Raw genomic sequence first — 24,583 nt, 5'->3', positions numbered from 1 at the left:
ACATTTAAAGGGCCGGCGATGGGGGCACAGGGCGCCCCCTCCTATATGGCGCCCTAGGCGGCTGCCTAGTTCGCCTTATAGGAAGCGCCGGCCCTGACCATCACCTCCCCCTCCCTCCCTCACACCATCACCTCCCCCTCCCTCTCACATCACCTCCCCTACCTCTCACCATAACCTCCCCCTCCCTCACACCATCACTTCCCCCTCCCTCTCACCATCACCACCTCCCTCTCACCATCCCCTCCCCCTCCCCATCCCCTCCCCCTCCCTCACACCATCACCTCCCCCTCCCTCACACCATCACTTCCCCCTCCCTCTCACCATCACCCTCTCTCCCTCTCACCATCACCTCCCCCTCCCTCACACTATCACCACCCCCCCTCTACCTCACACCATCACCCTCTCATACACACAGTATCACCCCCTTCACACACACAGCCTCCCCAGACACACTGTCACCTCCCCACACATTGTCACCCCCCACACTGTCAGCCTCTTCATGCATCCACACTCACATTAACCACTCCTTATTCTGTTAATCTCACCCCCTCCAAACTCACCTGCCCACACTCTGCCACACTCACTCTGTCACATTAACCCCCCTTAATCCTGTCACACTCGTCCCTCCTACCATGCCACAATTGCCCTGACACACTTACCTCCACTCGCCCTGTCACACTCCCTCATCAAACCATGTCATACTCCCTCTCCCTCATTCTCTCTTACAACCCCCCCTGTCCATTTACCCCCCCCCCCCACCCTGTCCTTTTTCGCCCTTCGCCCTGTCATGCTTTCCCTGCCACTGGTACCCCTTTATTCACCTTGTCACAGTCACCAGCTGAAGACATTCACCATGCACACACAGTCAAGAAACATAGCTTTGCCATAAACACAATGCACAAAGGGTACAGGCAGACCCCCCCATACACACAACACACTTCAAGCAGCTACCCCATACGCATAGGGTCCCAGACAAAAACACAAACATGCTCACAGAGACCTACATTCACACACACATGGATACTCTCTGTCAGACACACTCTCAGGCACATACACAGGCAAACTGTGCATCAATGTGTATATGTGACAGTGTGCATGTATTTTGTGTTAGTGGGGCCCAGGGCCGTCTTTAAGGAGGGGCAAAAGGGGCAGCTGCCCTGGGCCCTGTTACTCCTGGGGGCCTAAGGCAGCTGCCCCATGGGCCCCCTGCAGCACCTGAGGTAATCAGGAGACACGGCCCTTTAATACTGCTCTGGACCGGGCCCCTGTAATATGGGCCTGGCTGACTACATACTTACAACTAGCCCCCTTACACACTGCCCTGTGAGTCTCTTTCTTCCCGTGGCATGCTGGGAGGAAGTGATGTCAGACCCAGTAAGAACAGATCACTTCCTTCTCAGTGCCGCTGGGGAGTAGGCACACTTCACACAGAGGATGCAAGCATTGTGGGGCAGCTGAATGCATAGTCCTATCAGCCTGGGCCAGCAAGCTCCCAATGGACCTCAGGGAAGCCATCCTTCTCAACCCAAAAGGTAAAGAGACAGGAGGGTGGCTAAATATTGTTTTTGTTTGTTTTGCTAATTTCTGATTTCACTTGTATTCATCAGACATTACAAACATCCATGTGTGGGTGTTTGTAATGAAACACACTAGGGATAACTACATGTTAAAAATCCTAGAAGAACCTGACAGTTCCCTATTAAATATAAATAAAAAAAATATTTATTTTTAAATATTATTGCATAAAGTGTTATCAAAGGCTGTACACCATTTCCAAATGTCACTTTTGCCAAATTCTGGACCAGGGTATGTAAAAAACAGAGTTGATACATTATATTGGCCAAGGTTGTTGGGAGTTGCTGTCCAGGAGCTGCTAGAGGGCAGAGATTAATATATGTAAATTTACACACATATTTGTGTGTGTGTATCTGGCTGTGTTTGTGTCAGTGTGTGTATTTGGCTGTGTTTGTCTGTGTGTCAGTGTATCTGCGTGTATGTGTACTTGTGTGTCAGTGTGTACCTGTGTGTATGTATATGTCGGTGTGTGATAATGCATGCATCCCAGCATTTTAATGCCAACACTGCACACAAATACACTCCAACATTCCATTGCTAACACTGTACACATATACACCCCTGCATGTATACCTTTGTGTGTGTGTAAATACCTGTGTCAGTGTGTGTGTGTGTATATATATCTCTGTGTGTGGATGTGCCAATGTGTATATGTGTTTGTGAGAAAGTGCTTGTATCTGTTTGTCAAAGGGTGTGTATCTGAGTGTCTGTGTGTGTGTATATGCCAGTGTGTGCATGTGTCAAGGTGTGAGCATGTCTCATTGTGTTTGTGTGTATCTGCGTGTTAATGTGTACGTGTATATGTGTTAATATGTATGTGCATACATCCCAGAAATCACACAACATGCAAACAGACCCCTGCAAACACAAACATTACATACAGACACACCAGTTTGCTGAAACACCAATACTACACACAAATGTAATAACGCATTTAAAAAACAACACTACATACAAACACATCCCAGTATTAAACCGTTAAAATTATATACAAACACAAACTCTACACACAAAAGTACACCTGCATTTAAAAGCCAACACTACAGACAATCACACACCCCTGCATTCAAATGCAAACACTACACACAAGTACACCACTGCATTGCAATGTAATAGTACATACAAATACACACCTAAATGCACACATACACTGTATAAAAAAAACATGCTTACATTCAATTGCACAAACACAGCTCACAAATACAACCGTGCAAGGATGGTAGATCCCCAGCTGGCATAGCATCGCAGGAGTTGTCTGACAGATGGGGATCTATCTTTTCTTTACTCTTGTGCTACAGGGGAGGCCTAAATTTTTTTTGGCACCAGGGCATTCTCTACATTAGTTTTGCTGCTGGGTTGCGGTGGAGGGAATGATTACATGCCCAGGGGGCCCAAGCAAATGCTTGCCCAGGGTCCAATCAATATTAAAGACGGCCCTGGTGGGGCCTCATGTTTGAGTTTCGCCTAAGGCCTCTTAAAGTCTAGAGCCGCCTCTGTGAGTGTGCCATGGACACTCCTAGCTTGCAAGAGCAAGGAATGTTTTGGCCTTTGTAGTAGTTTTGGACTTGAAACATTGAGTCCTGCTCTGTAAAATGGAATACTGCTGTATTTAGGAAATTAATTATATTGATTGATACAAATTGGGGCAACTTTTCTGGTTTCCTCTAGTAAAACCCAGAATTTCAAATGGATTCTCAAGAGCTCACTCAACAATCCTTTTATAGAACATATGACATCGCTATAATAACACAATATAAATCTTTCTCTACGGTCTGTAAAATGGAAACAAGTCATCCAGACAAACTAATGTCAGACTAAACAAACAAGAAAATGCAGCAGCCACATCAGATAAAAATGAAATGAGACCTTGAGTCGGAAATTCCCCAAGTCTTGACATAATGCCACTTTGAGAAGTAAATACAGGTAAAGAGGGCATTGGAGAAGACTGATTGCCAGCCTCCTGCCATGTGACTATGGCCCCTGGGATGTATTGCCTGCTCTCCTGTACCGCTGAGGATTGCTACCAACTAGGTGGATTTGGCTATGGAGCTGTGTAGTGCCCTCTGTTGGTAGCAACAGTAATATGCACTACCTGAATAGCAAGACTGGTCATTTGCATATTCGGGTAGATTTGCATATCGCTAATTCTGCATGCAGGAGAGACATTTTGTGTTAATTATGTTTTTTCCACCCATTTATAAATATGTAATTATGTTATAATAAGTCACTGTATGTTGTCTTTTATTGAGTTTTCACAGCAATGTTAATGTAATGCCCATATGGGCTAGTCCCAAGTAAAACAATGTTTCAGTCAGTTCTACTTCACCCTCAATTTGGAATCCTGTCTCTTATTGGGGGAATCTGTTACAAGGTATTGCTATGCTCTGCATATTCCCTTGCTATAATCACTCCTAAGCTCTTTTAAGAGCTCGTTGCTGCTTTGCTCAGAAGGAAGAGAGGTTTTGCCTGCGGTGGTTGTGGTGTTGGCTAGAGTGCTTGGAATCCTCAAGAAGCGCTTGGAGCATCCATCAACGGAGGTACCCAGTTGGGGTGCCAGATGATCCGTTACAAGGCTCAATGGAAATTCTCTTGTATTGCACAGTTTGATAAACCTCTGAGGTACCTAGTAGATTAGTGACTGCAGTAACCAATTGTTTTTTAATCTTCCAAGAATAGTCACATAAATAAGTTGTGGTGACCATATTTTAAAAAGGACCATCTTTGAGCATGATATCCATGAAGGGGAAATTATTTTAAGGGTTACTGAAGTATAAGATTTAGAAATATATTTTATGTGAGTAGGATTGAGAATGAGTAAGATTATTATTTTTATTATGTCATTATTTTTATAGCGCCAACAAATTCCGCAGCGCTTTCCAGTGGGTGGAGGAACAAACATGTAGTTGTAACCAGACAAGTTGGACACACAGGAACAGAGGGGTTGAGGGCCCTGCTCAATGAGCTTACATGCTAGAGGGAGTGGGGTATATAGACACAAAAGGTAAGGATAGTATTAGACTAATGACAGTTGCAAGAGAGGAATCGGTCAGAGCTATTAACAGATTAATTGATACGCTTTTATGAAGAAGTGGGTTTTTAACGATTTTTTGAAGGAGTGGAGACTGGGTGAGCATCTAACGGAGGAGGGAAGTGAGTTCCACAGGAACCAGAATTTTAAATTGAGCCCTATATCTTACAGCAAGCCAATGTAGGGACTGACAGAAGGTTGAGGCGTGGGAGGTGTGGGCGGGCTTGAAGATGAGCCTCGCCACCGCATTTATTATGGACTGTAACGGCGCAAGTTGGGAACACATAAGACCACTGAGAATCAGATTACAGTAGTCAAGGCGAGAAAGCACAGTGGAATGGACCAGCACCTTAGTCGCATCTGGCGTTAAGTAGGGTCGGATGCGCGCAATGTTTTTGAGATGACTTGATGGTCCTCCCCAACTCTTATTAATGTAAATAAAACTTTGTTGAATTTTCTTGTTTGTGCACTCTACCCATAGAATAAAACTGCAGAAAAAGATGTTGACTTTTAATAAATTAAATAATTGAGGTGTCACAGGTTTGGGTAAATGGGCTCAGGATGCAGAGATGGAGGCGAGCACAGTCACCAAATTAACAGGTCTTTTATTTGTAACGTAAATACAGGTTTCATATGCAGAAAATAAAGGAACAGTAAAGTAATTATTTCAATGTGCAAATAAATGTCTTTAAAGAAAATAGAGTCCTTTACCAGAGTTACTTCACTAGCTAAGGCAGTCCAAAGGAGAACCAGTGTAGCAAGGGTTAATCCAAATCAAGGTCAAATATGAAAAAGTCCTTTTAAAGGGGAATCAGCAGGAAATAGGAACACAGCAAGGGTTTTCCATAAACAAAGGTAGGCAATATGCCTTATAAGACGGCTCTTTACTCCTAGGGATGACCAAAACAACTGAGAACAGTCGTAGATTGTATATGATAAACCGCTACAAATATATACAGAGCCAATACAAACCATTCCTCAGTCATCTGTTAATTAAAGTAACTGCGCAAAGCAAACAAAATCATATTAAAATCCAAGAAAATGTTTTACTTCGAGCTGTAAGAACACTTATAGTAAGGTACTTATAGTAAGAACATACAATTTTCGAATTCACCCTAAACTTCAACTGTTGCTTTCAAGCAAATCATAATTATATAAGTGCTTCAAAATGCAACATGTTTGTTGATGGAATTCCACTTGCAATTGAAACAGGGCCATGCTATGTTAATGGTGTCTACGATACAGTGCAAGTCAATGAGTAATTCTCCTGTCATCCATACAGTGAATCATTTGTTTGTCTGTATGCATTATTTATGTAGCACTTATGTATCTACTTAGCACTTTAGAATATATATTGTGGTAGGGAGTGAACATTAAGGGTAACATACATTACTAACGGGATGCTATTCATTAAAATACAAGGATGGGATGTCACGGACCATTAGAGCATTTAGAAATACTCCAAGCACCATAACCACTAAGCATTATGTAGTTGTTACTGTGCCAGGAGTGACCGGGCTTCCCCTCCCATATAAATAGTCAAGTTGTTTGCTCATTAATTGAATCAAATCCAAACTGACCGAATCTGTGCATAAAATGTCCATCGTTAGCATGAACTGTGTGCTAGTGATGGACATAATGAGCTTCTTCATGTGCAGGCAGCACTGTGAGCGTGCCTGCAAGGACAAGCCTGTATGACTATGTGCGTGCGTGGACTCGAGCGCACACATTCCTGTTCATCATTGGCTCATTGTAAAATTGTCAGCTTCTTCTGGAATGCCAGCCCTCCTAGTCCCCCTCGCCTACCTACGTTATATAGGACTATCCTTTATTTCTTCCAGTGCCCTTGTTCACTCCCCTATACTGCCCTGTATGCTGCCCTCCTTCTTCCTTGGCATCTCCAGAACTGGGAGGTGGGCAGGCGTTAGCTGTCATTTAGTTAATTTTACAAACTAAAAATATGTGAAAAGGGTGCTAAAATATAACCAAAACCTTTAAAATTTAAATTTAATCAGTTCCTCAAAATACATCCTTGTTCTCTCATAAAATTCAAGTATAATTTTTTTTGTTTGTTTTTAAAGGCAGGGCACTTAACAAAAACAGCAAATGCTACTCTTTTCAAACAAACCAAAACAAATATATCCATAAAATCTATATTTCAATCACCAACTGATTAAAGTGCTACCATAAAATCATGTGTAATATGTTGTAGTATAGTAAAGATTACTAACTAAGAAAGTTGGTTTGAAAAGAGAAGTATTTGTGGGTTTTCATTTAGCTCATCTCGTAAATCATGAACGCACACACTGTGTGCATGCGCAGTGTCAAGTCTACTACTAACACTGATTGGCATGTCATGGTGCTCAACACATATGCACCTAAGGTCCATAAATACTTCTTTATGAGAAGCATTTGATTGGACAACAGACAGGAACTGGGTGACGTGGTGTGATGTCGAAGTAGGTGGAGACTGGTTCGGAAACAGATTCTAATTAAGTTTAAAAAAACAATCAGTTTACAAGTATGTGCATAAAAAACGTAGGGGGGGTGGGGGGGAGGGGTGTTAATAAGTGACCACTATAGGTTAAAATATAACCCTTTAAGCCAAATTGTCTTTATTATCAATTGAAAATACCACAACCATCACAGTAGAGCTGGAAATTCATAAGCAGGAATTTCTGTTATCTCTTCTGGGCAAAGCTTGCAAAGCTGGCTGAGAGTGTTCATCTGATAATGCCTCTTTACAATCTTACAATCTGTAGTGCTTATAGTGCTTGGAGTGTTCCTTTAAAGCCATACCAAGCCAGAATGATATTGTACCTAATACCTGAATGAATATTTCCTGCGCACTAAAATTCCATGCAGCCAGATGTTTCCAACTGAATGAATCATCACATCATTGCATTCTGTTTTTAAACGTATTGGAAGCACAGCTCTGATTGATAATCAATACTGCTATGCACTCTGTATTGATGTGATTTCTAATCTTTTGCAATGAGTGAATAATGTACAAAACATCAGTCATTTATAGATGTGTTATCAATTATTTCCAGAGAACTTCTTTCACGGCCTCTAATTTGATCTCACAGTCAGAAGACATATATTATTCATTGACCCATTTTCCAGAACAGTGAATAACAGCATATTTGGATTTCTGATTTCTCTCTCCAGAAAACTCTGTAATGTTGTCCTGTACAGATACTCTTCTCAGCAAAGGATCGCACTCTTCTAAAATGGTAAACGTCTCTTTCGTGTGTATATTACAAAAGAATGAGGACAACTTCACACATGATCAACTGGAATCTTTCATGAGTGATAAACGGACAATATCTGCCACCATTGTCAGAAGGTGTGTCAACATGTCACATATTCACTCTAAGCAGTTTAATTCTGCTCCAGGACAAAGTGTGCACGAGGAAAGGAAGGCCAAAGGTAGGCACAGAGACAGTAAAGCAAGGTGTCATCTGTTACTGGTGTAAGATTTGGAAATGTGGAGGAAACCATAGGTCATTTTGCAGTCTTTTGTCTATTTCCCAATTAGAGTTGTTCTCAAACGTTTGCATACCCTTGGAGAATTAGTAATAAATGTACCATTTTAAAGAAAACATGAGTGTGCAGGCAAAACACATTTCTTATGATATTCATATTCAGCTGTAAGCTATAACAGAATAGCGCAATCATAAAACAAAACATGGGAACAAAGAAAAAAATGAAATGACCCCTGTTCAAAAGTCTGCATACCCTTAGTTCTTAATACTGTGTATTGCCCCTTTTAGCATTAATGACAGCATGCAGTCTTTTGAAATAGTTGTCTATGAGGCCCCTAATCCATGCAGGTGGTACAGCTGCCCATATGTCTTGGCAAAATGCCTCCAAGTCAGGCAAAGTCTTTGGGCATCTTGTATGAATCCCATTTTTGAGATCTCCCCAAAGTGGCTCGATGATATTGAGGTCAGGAGACTGTGATGACCACTCTAGAACCTTTTTCTGCTTTAACCACTGGAGAGTCAACTTTACCCTGTGCTTAGGGTCATTGTCATGCTGCAAAGTCCAAGAGCGTCCCGTGCGCAGCTTTCGTCCAGAAGAATACAAACTGTGTGCCAGTATTTTCTTTTTTCTTTTTTTCCAATATATCATTTTTATTGGAGTTTTGTCATAAAAAAAACCCCAAAATCATACATCAACAGTGTAGAAACAAAGTGCATGACATTTTGTACAGATGTAAATGTGCGTACGCTGTACAGATATTTCATACCTTATATTCCATGAATACTTTTCGCAGTTTACATGAGATTAGTATCTTGCATTGGTAGACATTTAGATACAGAATTCATTGCTTGACTGGTTCGTACAGAATAGAAAATTGGTTCGTTAAACATGCAATGTTACATACTACATCTGCGGATATGGCACTAAACATTCATGGACTTCAAACGAATCTACGCTAGCTGCTACACTCGGTGTAGTTTCGTCATGCAGAAAATTAGATCATACAGAAAAACTAATTTGGAGGGAGCTAGGGTAATTAACGAGGGTGAGGGACTGAGGATGGGGCAAAGTGCCCTTGGCTATGTTGCCAAGACTAGATAGGTTGCTGTGGATGTGTGTGTGGACCTTTTGGGCCTCTCAACACCAAGATTTCTAAGATTTGCTTTACACTCATTGTTCTCCTTGCCTCAGTTTGCAGAGTATTGTGTGGTCTAGACATCCAGCCGGTCTAATTTTTAGCATGGAGGTCGGTTTTTCCCTTTAACCCAGCTGCCATTTCCTCACTTAAGCATGTCCCTTCTACCCGTTGTAGAACCTCCTGTATTGATGGCGGCTTGGGATCTTTCCAATGGTTCGCAATACTAATTTTGGCAGCCATTAAGAGGTGCGTGATTACCACTTTGTGAGGAGATGTGTGGATTTCTGGTGCCATATGCAGAAATGCAGTAAAGTAATTTTTGGGGCGGAAGGGAAATTTGACCGCAGTCAAGTCAAGGGTAACACTCTATACTCGCTTCCACAGACTAGACAGGATGGGACAGTCCCAAAAGATCATGACCTAGGTCTGCATGCCAGTCTCTCATGAACCCACAGGGTGGTTCTGTTTTGTGTGCTGTTTTGTGGTTGTAGCAAATTGATAAGGATTTCTGATGTGGGGTCCTGTTCATACACATTTTTTCAAAGGGGGTTAACCCAAGATCGATTTGTTGGTTGTGAGTGTGAACTTAAGTGCCCTTTAACAGTGTTTTAAGTTGTCGGTATGGGAATGTTAATGATTGTGGCAGGGAGTATGCTTCCTGTAGCTCTGGGAAATTTTTTTAGACCGTTCTATGTATATAGCTGGTGTATGTGTGTTAGGCCGTGGTGCTGCGATTTACAGTGATTGAAAGTATCATTGTATATCTGTAACGATCGTATCAGTGTTGCTAGGGACCATGGTTGTGTGGTGGTGGATAAGTTATGGTTACATTCAGTTGGTAGTACGATTGTTTGCTGTATGCCATTAGTTCGCGTGTAAAGTTCGGGAGAAAGATCATAGGTTGTGTGAGTGTTAGTAAGATATCATCAGCAAATACGTTCAATTTGTAGTCCTTGCCCTTTATGGATACTCCATGTATGTCTGGGTTCTGTCGAATTGCTTCTGCCAGTGATTCTAGGGCCAGCACATACAGGAAAGGTGAAAGGGGGCAACCCTGGCGAATTCAGCTAAATTCCGAGTTCAGGACCTTTGCCGTTGGGGCACTATATAGGGCTTCAACTGAGGAGATGAAATTAGGGGGGAAAGCCAAACCAATCGAGGACTGCCCGCAGGAATTGCCAATTGAGTCAATCAAACGCTGTTTCAGCATTTAGGGAGAGTAATGTATTCACTGGTTTGGATTGGTTGAGTATGTGGTATATGTCTAAGACCTTGTGTGTATTGTCCGGGCCTTGTCTACCCGCCACGAACCTCACTTGATCTGTGTTGATGAGTGCAGGGAGGATGGACTTCCGCTTAGATTTTTGCATATAGTTTTGCGTCTGAGTTTAATAGTGAGATTGGGTGGACATTTTGGCATAATATAATTCAAATATAAAAGCGCTAAAATGTATGGCTCTCTGACCACCAAATGAGGAAAAGAGGAAACAAGGATACATTTGGGGTCCTGCAGGAGACTCTCATTTAGTCGCCATGGGCTGCGGTTCCTGTATTGGTAGTGGTCAGTCTTGGAAAGCGTGATCGGGCTGTGGTCCGACCACGTTGATGTGCCTATTTCGCAGGACAAAAGCTGGTATAGATGTGCACTATGCATGAGGATGCCATTGATCCTGAAGTAAGTGTTGTGTACTGGAGAGTAGTGGGTGTATCACGTTCGTTTGGATGAAATATGTGCCATATGTCCTAAAGACCATATTTCGTAAGTGTCTTGTTTATTGAGTTGCAGTGTTTGTATATCAACTTTGATCTCATGGAGGTGAAGGTAGCTGTGGAGTATGTGGTCGGGTCTAGAATGTAGTTGAAATCCCTGCATATGACCGTGGGCCCTGTTTGATGCTGGGTGATATGGTGTAGAAGCTTGCGGAGGAAAATTGGTTGGTTAATGTTTGGCGTATTTGCATTAACTATGGTGTATGTTGAGCTATTAATGGTGCACACAAGGATTATGTACCTGCCCTGGGGGTCCAGGTTGAGGGCTATTTTGTCGAAGATGCCTGCTTATGAGGATGGATACACCTCTAACTTTCTTGGGTGATGTGGCATGGAATTGATTCAGGCATACCTTGCACCCAATAATTAACGAGGAGTTGGTTTTGAAGTGTGTTTTTTGAAGACATATAATGTCCGCTTGGGATTGCGCCAGTTCTGTTAGGAGGGTAGAACGTTTTTGGGATGAGTTGAGTCCCCTAAAATTATGTGTGTATATTTGTGCGCCTGGGGTCATTGTGTTGCTTATGATAGATGTTTGTCTCTTCTCTGGGACTGCCGAGCCTAGAGCCCGTGGGATGTGTACGAGGTGTGGAGTCTTCGTTGTGGCGGTGTTATATGGGACACTAAGTGTGTTGCCCTGGCTTTCCTGGGGCCTGACTATCTTTACCTTTTGGAATGGGGGTTGAGCGGTAGTCTTAAGGAGAGTGTGCTCTCTGGGTCTCTGGCATGCACTGGAAAGGTCATTGTCGTACCTGCTGCAGTGAAGAACAACTGTAAAGCATAACAATTTAAACAGAAAATATATATAAAATCAATGTAACATGTACATTTTGGATACTTTTAGATCCAAAGTGCCTGGTGAGTTTATCCAGAACACCTTCTGGGTGGGAGAATAGTGGGCGAACCAAGTCTGGGTCCAGTCGGGATGGTCTGCCTCTGGATGGGCTCCTGTCAGTGGAAGCTCTGCGGTTGGTTGTTTTGGCTGGTACATATTACCCCTGGGCGAATAACAGTCGTGTGCTCTTTGCTTGGTTACTCTTAGTCACTGGGACTGGGTTGTTGTTGGAGGAGGGGTGGTATCTCAAACTCGGTGGGTACGGACCGTAGGGACCGGTCTGCTGGCACCTGTCTAGAGAGGCATCCGTTGTCACAGGGGTCTGTGGTAAGTGGGGAGTGGGCGAGGTCTACCAGGGAGGAGCAGGGACCATCTCTAGGGGATTATCCAGTTTTCCAGTATCGCATAAGCGGTGACCTATGTATTACAGGCATCCTCCCCCCTATGGACCTAGCATGCAGTCTCTCAGTCGCATATCCCGTCAAGTACCCTGTGGAGCCATCTGGGGACACATATATGTAACAACCTTGGTATACGTTTTAGTTGCAGGCACGGTTGCAATAACAATGAATTTGCATAATAGCACAATTACATTCACAATAGGTCCCTTTGTCCCTTCCCTTTGTTGTAATACCCAAGCGCCCATGTGGTATATCAGCTATCCCTGGGCCACCTTCTTCTCCCCCTGACTCAGGTGTGATGGAGGTTTGCCTCCCCCTGTCAAGGAAAGGACAAAGGTATAGCGTTTCCCCTTCCCAGGTGCTGCTCAAGGGGTAATGTATGTGAGATGCTGGTCCCCACGCCCCAACAGGAGGTTATGAGCCCAGAGGTTAGGGTTGAGGGGAAGTAAGGCTATCGAAAGCCCTTATGTCAAAGTGGTGTATAGTCCAGAGCAGATATGTGTGGGTGTTCGGTGATTTTATGAGGTGGTGTAGGGTGTGCAGGAGGGCATCACTCATCTCTCGGGGAAGGTCTTCTCTTTCTCGGGGTCTTCCACTCTGTCCTCAGCCGAGGGCTTTGTGTTGGACTGCCAGCGATCGGTTTCGGAGCCAGGCCCCATGTGGGCAGCAGATTAGACCCTTCAGTGTTAGATAGGATCGGGATCAGTTTGCCACCTTTCGAGATCAACAGCTTTGCCGGGTAACCCCAGCGGTAGGGGATTTTGTATTGTCGGAGCGTTTCAGTTGTTGCTCGGAACATACGCCTTCTTCTGAGTGTTTCGGGTCATAAGTCCATAAATATTTGTATCTTTTTGAACTTTGCAGCTATGTTTGCACTTTCTCTGTGTGAGTGGAGAATCAGTTCTTTCACACTTCAAGTGTACTCTGGTCAAGACATCTCTCGACGTTGAAGGAGGTAAGTGCTTAGGTTTGGCTGTGCGGTGTATGCGGCCCAGTAGAAGCATGTCTGCCAGTATGTCAGGGACCATTATTTCTTCCGGCATCCCCCTCAGACGGCGGTTGTTTCTGCGGGAATGGTCCTCCATGTCCATTATTTTTCACTAACATGCCAGGAATCTGTCTTCTAGACCCTCCATATGTTCCCTGCCATGGTGTTGTGAGATGCGGCGTGGTGAGGTGTGATTCCCCAGATCAGTAACCTCCTTTTTCAGGTCTGCTATGGCTGAGCATATTGTTGCTTGCATTTTGTTTGCCAGTGTGTCCAGTATTACTTGCAGCATTCCTGTAGTGATTAGCTGTGCCAAGCTGGTTTGTTGGCTGCCTGTGGGGTCTCCATCCACATCTAAGTTGGCGTCATCCTGGGTCTGTAATTCCACCAGCCTTGCTTGCAATGAGCGGGCTGCAAAGAAGGTCGCCCATTCTTTTACCTCTGTTGATTTCTTGTTGCGGTGCTGAGCCATTGTGCTGCAGGTAATTGGGGCAGTTTGTGCTTCTTTTTGTTGCTTTTAAGCCACTTTTGGGAGCCCTCCATGGCAGAGCTCTTTCAGAGTGTGACCCTGCAGCTCGGGTTCCGGCCACGCCCCCGCCCCCCCAAAATTTTCCACTTCTTAATAAGTGACTGAAGAGCTTTTTTTTTCTTTTTTTTTTCTGGTAAAAGGGAAAAAGTACAGGATGGTTGAGACATACATGGTTCACAGTAGAAATCAGTAGCATATGTCATATGAGATATTGCACCCTTTTATTTTTTTTTTCTTAATTAAAGTAATCCGGTATTAGCAAAATAAACAATATGACATAGAGGAGGGAAACAGTGGGAATTAAGTAATGCTAGATTGAACGTGCCATAATGGTAAAAAAAAAAACCTGGGCCCAGTTATTATTAACTGCTGGATTTAGTACGTTAACTCATGGGGAAAGACCTTAATCCCCAGATCATCATCCCATCCCCGCCACCGGCAGGACACAGTCCCTACTTGCAGGTATATGCCTGTGAGTAGTCCGCCATCAGAGTCTTGTCTGCCAAGCTTGCTCCAGTACCAGAGAGTCACTTATTGAGTGCTGCGTCAAGCGGTGGAGCGGGAGCCAAGGTGGAGAAGCCAGGTAAGCTTTGTAGAGAGGGGTTGTTCGATGCCTTGGGCGGTCCGCCAGAAACCAAATGTTGCTCAGCTGTATAGATCTCCCACATTCGTTGTTCTGGGCCTCAGGGCCGCCATCAGGGGGTGACAACCATGACGGTTGTCACGGGCCCGGCGGCCCTGGGGGGCCCGGACTGCTCTGGCAGTCCCGGGCCCCACTTTTCCTCTCTGCACACACAGATAGCGAATATCGCTATCTATGTGTGCAGCCGCGGGCCCCCGGCTCCCTGTTACCGCAGAGGGGGCCCAGGCAGCACACAGCTTCTCCTCTTCTCCTCTCTGCTAATAACTCTTGCGAGACCTGGTTGCCATGGCAACGCTCCGCGGGTCTCGCAAGAGTTATTGGAGGAGAGAAGAGAAGAAGCAGTGTGCTGCCTGGGCCCCGTTTGCGGTAACAAGTAACCGGGGGGCCCCCCACCGGACCACCAGGGATGGAATCTCCCCCCTCCCTGGACAAAGGTAAGCAGGGAGGGGGAAGAAACTATTTAATTACATTTACATTTAAAAAAAAAATTTTATGTGAAAATGCCCCTTCCTCCCCCCCAGATTGCACATTTACACACACACACACACACACTACATACACTGACACAACACACACACACACACACTACATGCACTGACACAACACACACACACACTACATACACTGACACAACACACACACTGCATACACCAACATAACACACACTGCATACACTAATACAACACACACTACATACACTAACACAACACACACTGCATACACTAACACAACACACTGCATACACTAATACAACACACACTGCATACACTAACACACACACTGCATACACTAACACACACATTGCATACACTAATACAACACACACACACACACACTACAAACACTAACACAGCACACACACTGCATACACTAACACAACACACACACCGCATACACTAATACAACACACACTGCATACACTAACACACACACTGCATACACTAATACAACACACACACTACATACACTAACACAACACACACTGCATACACTAACACACACACACTGCATACACTAATACAACACACACACTACATACACTAACACAACACACACTGCATACACTAACACAACACACACACTGCATACACTAATACAACACACACTGCATACACTAACACACACACTGCATACACTAATACAATACACACACTGCATACACTAATACAACATGCACTCTGCATACACTACACACTAACACACTCACTGCATCCACTATACTGACACACACTCTGCATTCGCTACACATTAACACACTCTGCATTCACTACACTAACACACACTCTGCATCCGCTACACACTAACACACTATCTGCATTCACTACACATTAACACTCTGCATTCACTACACTAACACACACTCTGCATCCGCTACACACCAACACACTCTCTGCATTCACTACACAGAAACACACTCTCTGCATTCACTACACTAACACACTCTCTGCATTCACTACACATTAACACACACTCTGCATTCACTGCAAATTTACACAAACACTACATTCATTACACTGACACACTCTGCATTCACTACACCCTAACACACACTCTGCATCTATTACACACTAACACAAACTCTGCATTCACTAAACTATGCACACACTCTGCATTCACTATACTAACATACACTCTGCATCAACTGTACACACAGCATCCACTACACAAACATCCTGTATTCACAGTACACACACTACATCCACCACAAATTGAAACACTCTGCATTCACTATACACAGACACTGCGTCTAATATACACACTACATCCACTACAGACACTGCATCCACTAAACACATTTCATCTAGTACATACAAACACTACATCCACTACACAAACACACACTACATCACTGTACACACACTACATCCACTACTCAAACACTCTCTGCATTCACTACACATTAACACTCTGCATTCACTACACTAGCACACACTCTGCATCCGCTACACACTAACACACCCTCTGCATTCACTACACATTAACACACTGCATTCACTACACTAACACACACTCTGCATCCGCTACACACTAACACACTCTCTGCATTCACTACACAGAAACACACACTCTGCATTCACTACACATTTACACACACTCTGCATTCACTGCACTAACACACACACTACATTCATTACACTGACACACTCTGCATTCACTACACACTAATACACACTCTGCATTCATTACACACTAACACACACTCTGCATTCACTAAACTATGCACACACTCTGGATTCACTATACTGACACACACTCTGCATTATCTGTACACACAGCATCCACTACACAAACATCCTGTATTCACAGTACACACACTACATCCACCACAAATTGAAACACTTTGCATTCACTATACACAGACACTGCGTCTAATACACACACTACATCCACTACAGACACTGCATCCACTAAACACATTTCCTCTAGTACATACAAACACTACATCCACTACTCAAAGACACTCTGCGTTCACTATACACACTGCATCCGCTACACAAACACACACTCTGCATTCACTGCACAAACAGTATCTAATACACACAAACACTACATCCATTACACACATTCTAATTCACTTCCACTATACACACCACATTCAGTCCTGCATCATTGTCAGCGGACCAGGTAGGGCGTGGGCGGGCCCGGGAGGGAGGGGGCGGGGGGGGCCCAGACCTTGTGCTTTGTCAGGGGCCCCAACATTTCTGATGGCAGCCCTGCTGGGCCTCGGTGTTGATTGTTAGCGCCCTGGGTTGTGCCTCGTGAGCCTTTTGTTACTCAGCTAGTTTTGACCTGCATTGACCACCCAGGGCGTCAAGAGCCCAGAGGGGGGCAACTTTCTTCCTGAAGTGTGGAATGCTTTTAGCCGCCATTTTGTTTGATGAGCGAGTCCTCTGACTCCAGTAGCCGGTGAAGCTGATGAAGCTGATAGTTGGGCCTCAGGGTTGACCGGGACGACCCCCACCAGTCCAGAGGGGGAAAGGTTCTATACTTGGAGGATAGCAGAGAGCTGGCTGTCCACCCCACTCACCGCCAGAGTAGGCCACAGCCACATAGCTTGAGTTAGTGGGCCAAAACTTGCAGGCAGAGCTTGAGAACTAGCACTTCTTAGTGCTTGTAAGTGCTGTTTCTGATTGTCAGATGAAGGGTTATATTGCTGTTGTGGGCCAAAAGGTTTACAAAGTACGGGAACTGTTCATTTATGTGACTAGTCCGCATGGTGGTCTGGCTCCCCCCCCCCCTCATGGAATTTCCCTTTTCAAATGTTTTTTTTCTTTGAAAAGGGAAATTCTCTCAACCACTAATAATCGACTTACACTGTGTGTGCTATATCTGTGCGTGTAGCATTGTTTACACGGTCTGAATGAGTATGTGTATAACAATGTGTGTATAGCAGTGTTTCATTGTGTATGTAAAGGTATGTGTGTCATTGCGTGTATACTTTGTCTTTGTCATGTATAACATGTGCATACTGTGTCAGTGAGTGTGTGGGACAGTGCATGTCAATATGTGTCTATGTCATTGTGTGTGTGTGTGTGTGTATATATATATATATATATATACAGGGAGTGCAGAATTATTAGGCAAGTTGTATTTTTGAGGATTAATTTTATTATTGAACAACAACCATGTTCTCAATGAACCCAAAAAACTCATTAATATCAAAGCTGAATATTTTTGGAAGTAGTGTTTAGTTTGTTTTTAGTTATAGCTATTTTAGGGGGATATCTGTGTGTGCAGGTGACTATTACTGTGCATAATTATTAGGCAACTTAACAAAAAACAAATATATACCCATTTCAATTATTTATTTTTACCAGTGAAACAAATATAACATCTCAACATTCACAAATATACATTTCTGACATTCAAAAACATAACAAAAACAAATCAGTGACCAATATAGCCACCTTTGTTTGCAAGGACACTCAAAAGCCTGCCATCCATGGATTCTGTCAGTGTTTTGATCTATTCACCATCAACATTGCGTGCAGCAGCAACCACAGCCTCCCAGACACTGTTCAGAGAGGTGTACTGTTTTCCCTCCTTCTAAATCTCACATTTGATGATGGACCACAGGTTCTCAATGGGGTTCAGATCAGGTGAACAAGGAGGCCATATCATTAGATTTTTTTCTTTTATACCCTTTCTTGCCAGCCACGCTGTGGAGTACTTGGACGCGTGTGATGGAGCATTGTCCTGCATGAAAATCATGTTTTTCTTGAAGGATGCAGACTTCTTCCTGTACCACTGCTTGAAGAAGGTGTCTTCCAGAAACTGGGAGTTGAGCTTGACTCCATCCTCAACCCGAAAAGGCCCCACAAGCTCATCTTTGATGATACCAGCCCAAACCAGTACTCCACCTCCACCTTGCTGGCGTCTGAGTCGGACTGGAGCTCTCTGCCCTTTACCAATCCATCCATCTGGCCCATCAAGACTCACTCTCATTTCATCAGTCCATAAAATCTTAGAAAAATCAGTCTTGAGATATTTCTTGGCCCAGTCTTGATGTTTCAGCTTGTGTGTCTTGTTCAGTGGTGGTCGTCTTTCAGCCTTTCTTACCCTGGCCATGTCTCTGAGTATTGCACACCTTGTGCTTTTGGGCACTCCAGTGATGTTGCAGCTCTGAAATATGGCCAAACTGGTGGCAAGTGGCATCTTGGCAGCTGCACGCTTGACTTTTCTCAGTTCATGGGCAGTTATTTTGCGCCTTGGTTTCTCCACACGCTTCTTGCGACCCTGTTGACTATTTTGAATGAAACGCTTGATTGTTCGATGATCACGCTTCAGAAGCTTTGCAATTTTAAGAGTGCTGCATCCCTCTGCAAGATATCTCACTATTTTTAGCTTTTCTGAACCTGTCAAGTCCTTCTTTTGACCCATTTTGCCAAAGGAAAGGAGGTTGCCTAATAATTATGCACACCTGATATAGGGTGTTGATGTCATTAGACCACACCCCTTCTCATTACAGAGATGTACATCACCTAATATGCTTAATTGGTAGTAGGCTTTCGAGCCTATACAGCTTGGAGTAAGACAACATGCATAAAGAGGATGATGTGGTCAAAATACGAATTTGCCTAATAATTCTGCACACAGTGTGTATATATATATATATAAATGTGTGTTCCTGCCATGTATATTAGTGGATATTCTGGCTCCATTTATCATTTTTAAATAAATAAAACAAATACAAGTACAAGAGGATACACTGTAGGCACTGTAACTGCATCATTTCATTGAAGTGGTTATAGTGTATTAAGTCCCCTGGCACTGTTCTTCCATTTAGCATTAAACCATTTTTAATGTTTTAATGCTAAAGAAATGTACTCAGCAGCCGATATCCTCTGTGCAGATTGGTGTAATGAGGTAGCCTGAGCAGCATTGGGCAGCTGTTATCACATCACCCATTGCTGCTATCATTATTATTGGCATTTAAGCAGCACCAACTTATTCCGAAGTACTATACAATTTTATAAAGGGGGAAATTTAACAATAGATCATTATCGGATGATGAGTACTCTGTTCGAAAGAGCTTACAGTCTACAGAAGGTGTGGAATAAAAACACAATAGGAAGGGCAACAACCAATCGACATGGTGGGAAAGTAGCAGGATTGGAGGTGAAAAGGGAGTGTTGACCCTCTATGAGAGAGTGAGAGTTAGATTTGTGAAATAGCAGTTACCTTGGAAGGCCATTGAGTATTTTGAAGAGATGGATTTAGATGGACTTCCTCAATGATTGAAGACTTGGGGAGAGTCTGTGGTGTAGGCAGGCTGTTCTAATGGAGTCAGGCTGTCCACAAGAAGTCCTGTAAGTGCAAATTATCAGTAATATAGCAGCGAGCAGCGGATAGGAGAAGGTCACCGGCAGAGAGGAGAGACTGAGAAGGGGCATACCTATGAATTAGTGACAACATGCAGGGTTAATATTTTGAATTCCATGCTAGAGGACACAGGAAGCCAATGTAAGGATTGGAAAAGGGGCGAATGGAGTGATGGAAAGAAAAATCAGCCTTGCAGCTGCATTCATTACAGACTGTAGTGAGGCAGTATAGCTTCAGGGGAGACCAATTAGGAGAGAATTACAGTAATCGGTGCGAGAAATTACAACAGTATGAACAAGCTACTTCGAAGAATCTTGCATAAGAATGGGGCAGATGTGGGCAATGTTTTTAAGTTGGAACTGGCAGGCTACAGACTGGATGTGAGGTGTAAAGGTGAAGCCAGAATAAAATATAACACTAAAGTAGCAAACACGCAAGGATGGGCTGTTGCGTGTACCATCAACTTGTAGGGAGAGTGAAAGAAGAGGTACGGCTTTAGAGAAGTGTGTAATCTCTGCCTTATGCATACCTCCAGTAGGAGCCAGGAACTCTTACTAGGCATGTGCATGGGGAAAATTGTCGGTTCGGCATTCCGAAATTCGGAATATTCGCAATTTGGGACTTCGGTAATTCGGCACTTCATTACTTCGGAACTTCGGCAACTTCGGCTGTTCGACACTTCGGAACTTCGGCAACTTGCGGTGGGTGGGGGCCCTAAATACAAATGGGGGACCTATTTTCCTCCCCCCCTGGCCCCCACCCCTGAGCAGTGGGTGGGGGCCCTAAACAAGAATAAGGGGGTGGACCTAATGTCCTCCCCCCTGGCCCCCACCCCTGAGCGATGGGTGGGGGCCCTAAAGGAAAATTTAACCCCCCTCCCCCCAGGTGACTAGGGGTCCCCAAACCCCTAGTCACCCCCTCCCCCAAAAAATAAACTCCTAGCTACCCCCCTCACCCGAAAAATAATGAGGGGGAACCATTTAACTAAGTATCTGTAAAAATAAAAATAAAGTTACCATTCAATGTTTTCTTTCTTCTAAAATCTTCTTTTTTTCAGCCCCAAAAAAGGCCAAATAAATATCCATAATAACCGAGGCAATTTAAAAAAAAAAAAAACAGCGCAAAAAAACCAATCCATCTTCACCCTGCAAGGGCTCCGCACAGACTGAGCTCTGCAGGGCGGGGGGAGGCTTATAAAGCCTTGCCCCGCCCTGCAATTAGGCTCAGAGCACTTTGATTGGTTGGTTTGAAATCCACCAATCAGAGTGCTCTGTGTCATTTTACACAGGTGGGAAAGTTCTTTGGAATTTTCCCACGCTGTGTAATTTGACTCATAACACTCTGATTGGTTACTTAATCCACCAAACAGAGTGTTATGAGTCAAATTACATGGCGTGGGAAAATTCCAAAGAACTTTCCCACGCTGTGTAAAATGACACAGAGCACTCTGATTGGTGGATTTCAAACCAACCAATCAGAGTGCTGTGACAGGTAAATGTAGAGACTTACCTGTCAGTCTCTTCATTTACCTGTCAGAGCACTCTGATTGGATGGCTTAAACCCACCAATCAGAGTGCTCTGAGCTTAATTGCAGAGCGTGGCAAGGCATTATAAGCCTTCCCCCGCCCTGCAGAGCTCAGTCTGCGCGGAACCCTCCATGGGTGAAGATGGATTTTTTTTTTTGCGCTCTGATTTTTTTACATTTTTTTTAATTGCGTCGGTTATTATGGATTTTTATTTGGCCTTTTTTGGGGCTGAAAAAGGACGATTTTAGAAGAAAGAAAACATCGAATGGTAAGTTTATTTTTATTTATTTTTACAGGTTTTAGTTAAAGGTCCCCCCTCATTATTTTTAGGGTGAGGGGGGTAGGTAGGAGTTTATTTTTGGGGGGAGGGGGTGACTAGGGGTTTTTGGACCCCTAGTCACCTGGGGGGGGGTTAAATATGTATTTTGGGCCCCCACCCACTGCTCAGGTGTGGGGGCCGGGGGGAGGACATTAGGTCCCCCCCCCAATTTGTATTTAGGGCCCCCACCCACCGCTCAGGGGTGGGGGCCAGGGGGGAGGACATTAGGTCCCCCCCTTATTTTTGTTTAGGGCCCCCACCCACCGCTCAGGGGTGGGGGTCAGGGGGGAGGACAATAGGTCCTCCCCCCTTTTTTTACTTTAGGGCCCCCACCCACCGCTCAGGGGTGGGGGCTGGTGGGGAGGACAAATAGGTCCTCCCCCCTTTTTTAACTTTAGGGCCCCCGCCCGCTCAGGGAGGGGGGACCCTTTTTATTTTTTTATTATTTTTTTTAACAGTGAGCAGCCACAGGCTGCTCACTGTTTAATAGACATGCCCCTACTCGCAGTATAGTGAGTAGGGGCATAATTTACTAATACTAAGTAATCTTTACTTAGTATTAGTAAATTTGGCTGAAAGACCAATTTAGGTATTTTCAGCCTTTTGGTATATAACTCCCTAATACCGTGGGAATTAGGGAGTTATCTACTTATTAATTCCTGTCATTACACTGACTGGCCAAGTAACTTACATTTTATATGAATGTATGTTACTTGATTGTTGTAAATGTTGCAAATTCTTACAGCTGAATCCTGTCTATGTTTGTATACTTTTTATTTGAAATTGTATACAGTGTAACATTCTTCTTCTTTCACTGGGTCAGTATATTCGTACTTAGGCAATACTGTGCTTCGGAACTTCAGCACTTTGACACCTCGGAACTTCGGCAACTTCGGCACTACTACACTTTGGAAATTCGGTAATTTCAGCACTTCGGGACTTCAGCAATTCAACTATTCGGACATTCGGAAGCACCCGAATGTCCGAATTACCTGCAATTCGGCCGAATTTTAATTCGGACCGAAACGAATTGCACATGTCTAACTCTTACCCTATATAGTGTAACATTGCTTGAAACGGGTTTAACACTGAATGGAAGAACAGGGCCAAGAGACTCCAACGATTACACCCGATACCTTGAGATGAAGATGGGATGGTCTCTACAATCTTTTAAGCATGCTAACACAACCAGTTTTCAATATTTGTTTGTAAAGCTGACACATATTACTCAGTGCTGTACAATGCAAAAAAAGGTAAAACAACCCCCCCCCCCCCCAAAAAAATATACAAAATAGCTAATTTATCTAAACACACATAAAAAAGGAAGGGACGTTTGTCCTGCTCACGTCTGTTTACAACATTGAAACAATAAAAAAAATACTCCAACCAATCACATGTATTTATTTGTTACTCAGATGACATAAATCGCTTAATGGAAATGAAAGGAAAATATCGGATTTCTTCCTACGAGAAGTTTCACGTTATTTTAGTGAGTTCTGAAGAAGATACCCAACCTTCAGCATCAAACATCGAAATCTACATTGCCAATGTTAGTGGACACAATCCGACAACAGATGCAATATCGTCTTATCTACCCGATGAGCTAAGGAGCTACGACATGATTAATATATCACTACAGTTTTATAGTAACACTCCATGTAAGTTATACAAAATGCATTAAGGAAATGTTTACCCTGTTTACGAATCAGAACATTAAACGGCATCCATGTAACGATTCGATACTTATTTATCTATCTTTGTAGCTCATGTTGATAATAAGATACGTAGGATATAACTGCAGTAAAAAAAAAGCACAAAAAGAAACAATGACAATCTACGTCAGTTTGTGTAGAAATATATATTTCTAAAGTAAGCTGGGGCAGTGCCAGTTGGGAAATAATAGACCACAAGCCATTAGGCAACTTCTAAATAGAGAAACGCAATAGTTTCTGTATCTTATTGGGAATGCCAAAGTGATATATCTGACAGGGTAGGGGGGAGGAGGGGAGAGGTGTCTAGCAACAGTCTACAAGGAGTGACCTTAAAAAGATAGGATAGAGATAAAGAACAAAAGAGGAATAATGAAAGTGTTTCTGTATTTGGAATGAAATTGCTATATTCTCCAATAAAACCTGTGTTCTTTCTACCCAATGATTTCGTCTTTGTTTCTTTCTACAGATTTCACAAGCACACTTGGGATCGTCTGGCTGTGTCTGCTGCCACTTATTTTTATTTGTGCATTATTCATGTTTATATATAAAATGTCGACTCAAAACAGAGATTGGTAAAAAGCTGTACGTTCTAGTGTATTTATGAATTTTTTTATTAAATAAATGATCAATTATAAATGTCGTACTCTACCTTTGTTAAAGGGGAGCTGTTAATTCCCATAGTTTTTAATATTATGTTTACTTACACTTTTTTTTTTTTTTAGCCAATCAGCAGCGCCCCTGCCCTGCAGCACTCCACGCATTCTGGCACCATAACAAAGTTCTTTAGATAAAGTTGTTGTGGTGCCT

The 24,583-nt window shown here is 43.4% G+C and overlaps 1 protein-coding gene across 1 annotated transcript in view; it reads left to right on the top strand.

Moving 5' to 3' along the window:
- Positions 1 to 24,352, top strand: part of LOC134566061 (uncharacterized) — a 30,951-nt gene extending 6,599 nt beyond the window's left edge. The window contains exons 2-4 of the mRNA XM_063425771.1: positions 7,775 to 8,035; positions 23,480 to 23,722; positions 24,243 to 24,352. Coding sequence (XP_063281841.1) covers positions 7,775 to 8,035; positions 23,480 to 23,722; positions 24,243 to 24,352 — 614 coding nt within the window. The remainder of the gene's footprint in view (positions 1 to 7,774; positions 8,036 to 23,479; positions 23,723 to 24,242) is intronic.
- The last annotated feature ends 231 nt before the right edge of the window (positions 24,353 to 24,583 follow it).

Source organism: Pelobates fuscus, chromosome 6 (assembly GCF_036172605.1).
Source record: "Pelobates fuscus isolate aPelFus1 chromosome 6, aPelFus1.pri, whole genome shotgun sequence".
Classification (NCBI taxonomy): Eukaryota; Metazoa; Chordata; class Amphibia; order Anura; family Pelobatidae; genus Pelobates; species Pelobates fuscus.
Note: the sequence above shows the minus strand (reverse complement) of the source record. Positions and strands in the feature narration are given on the sequence as shown.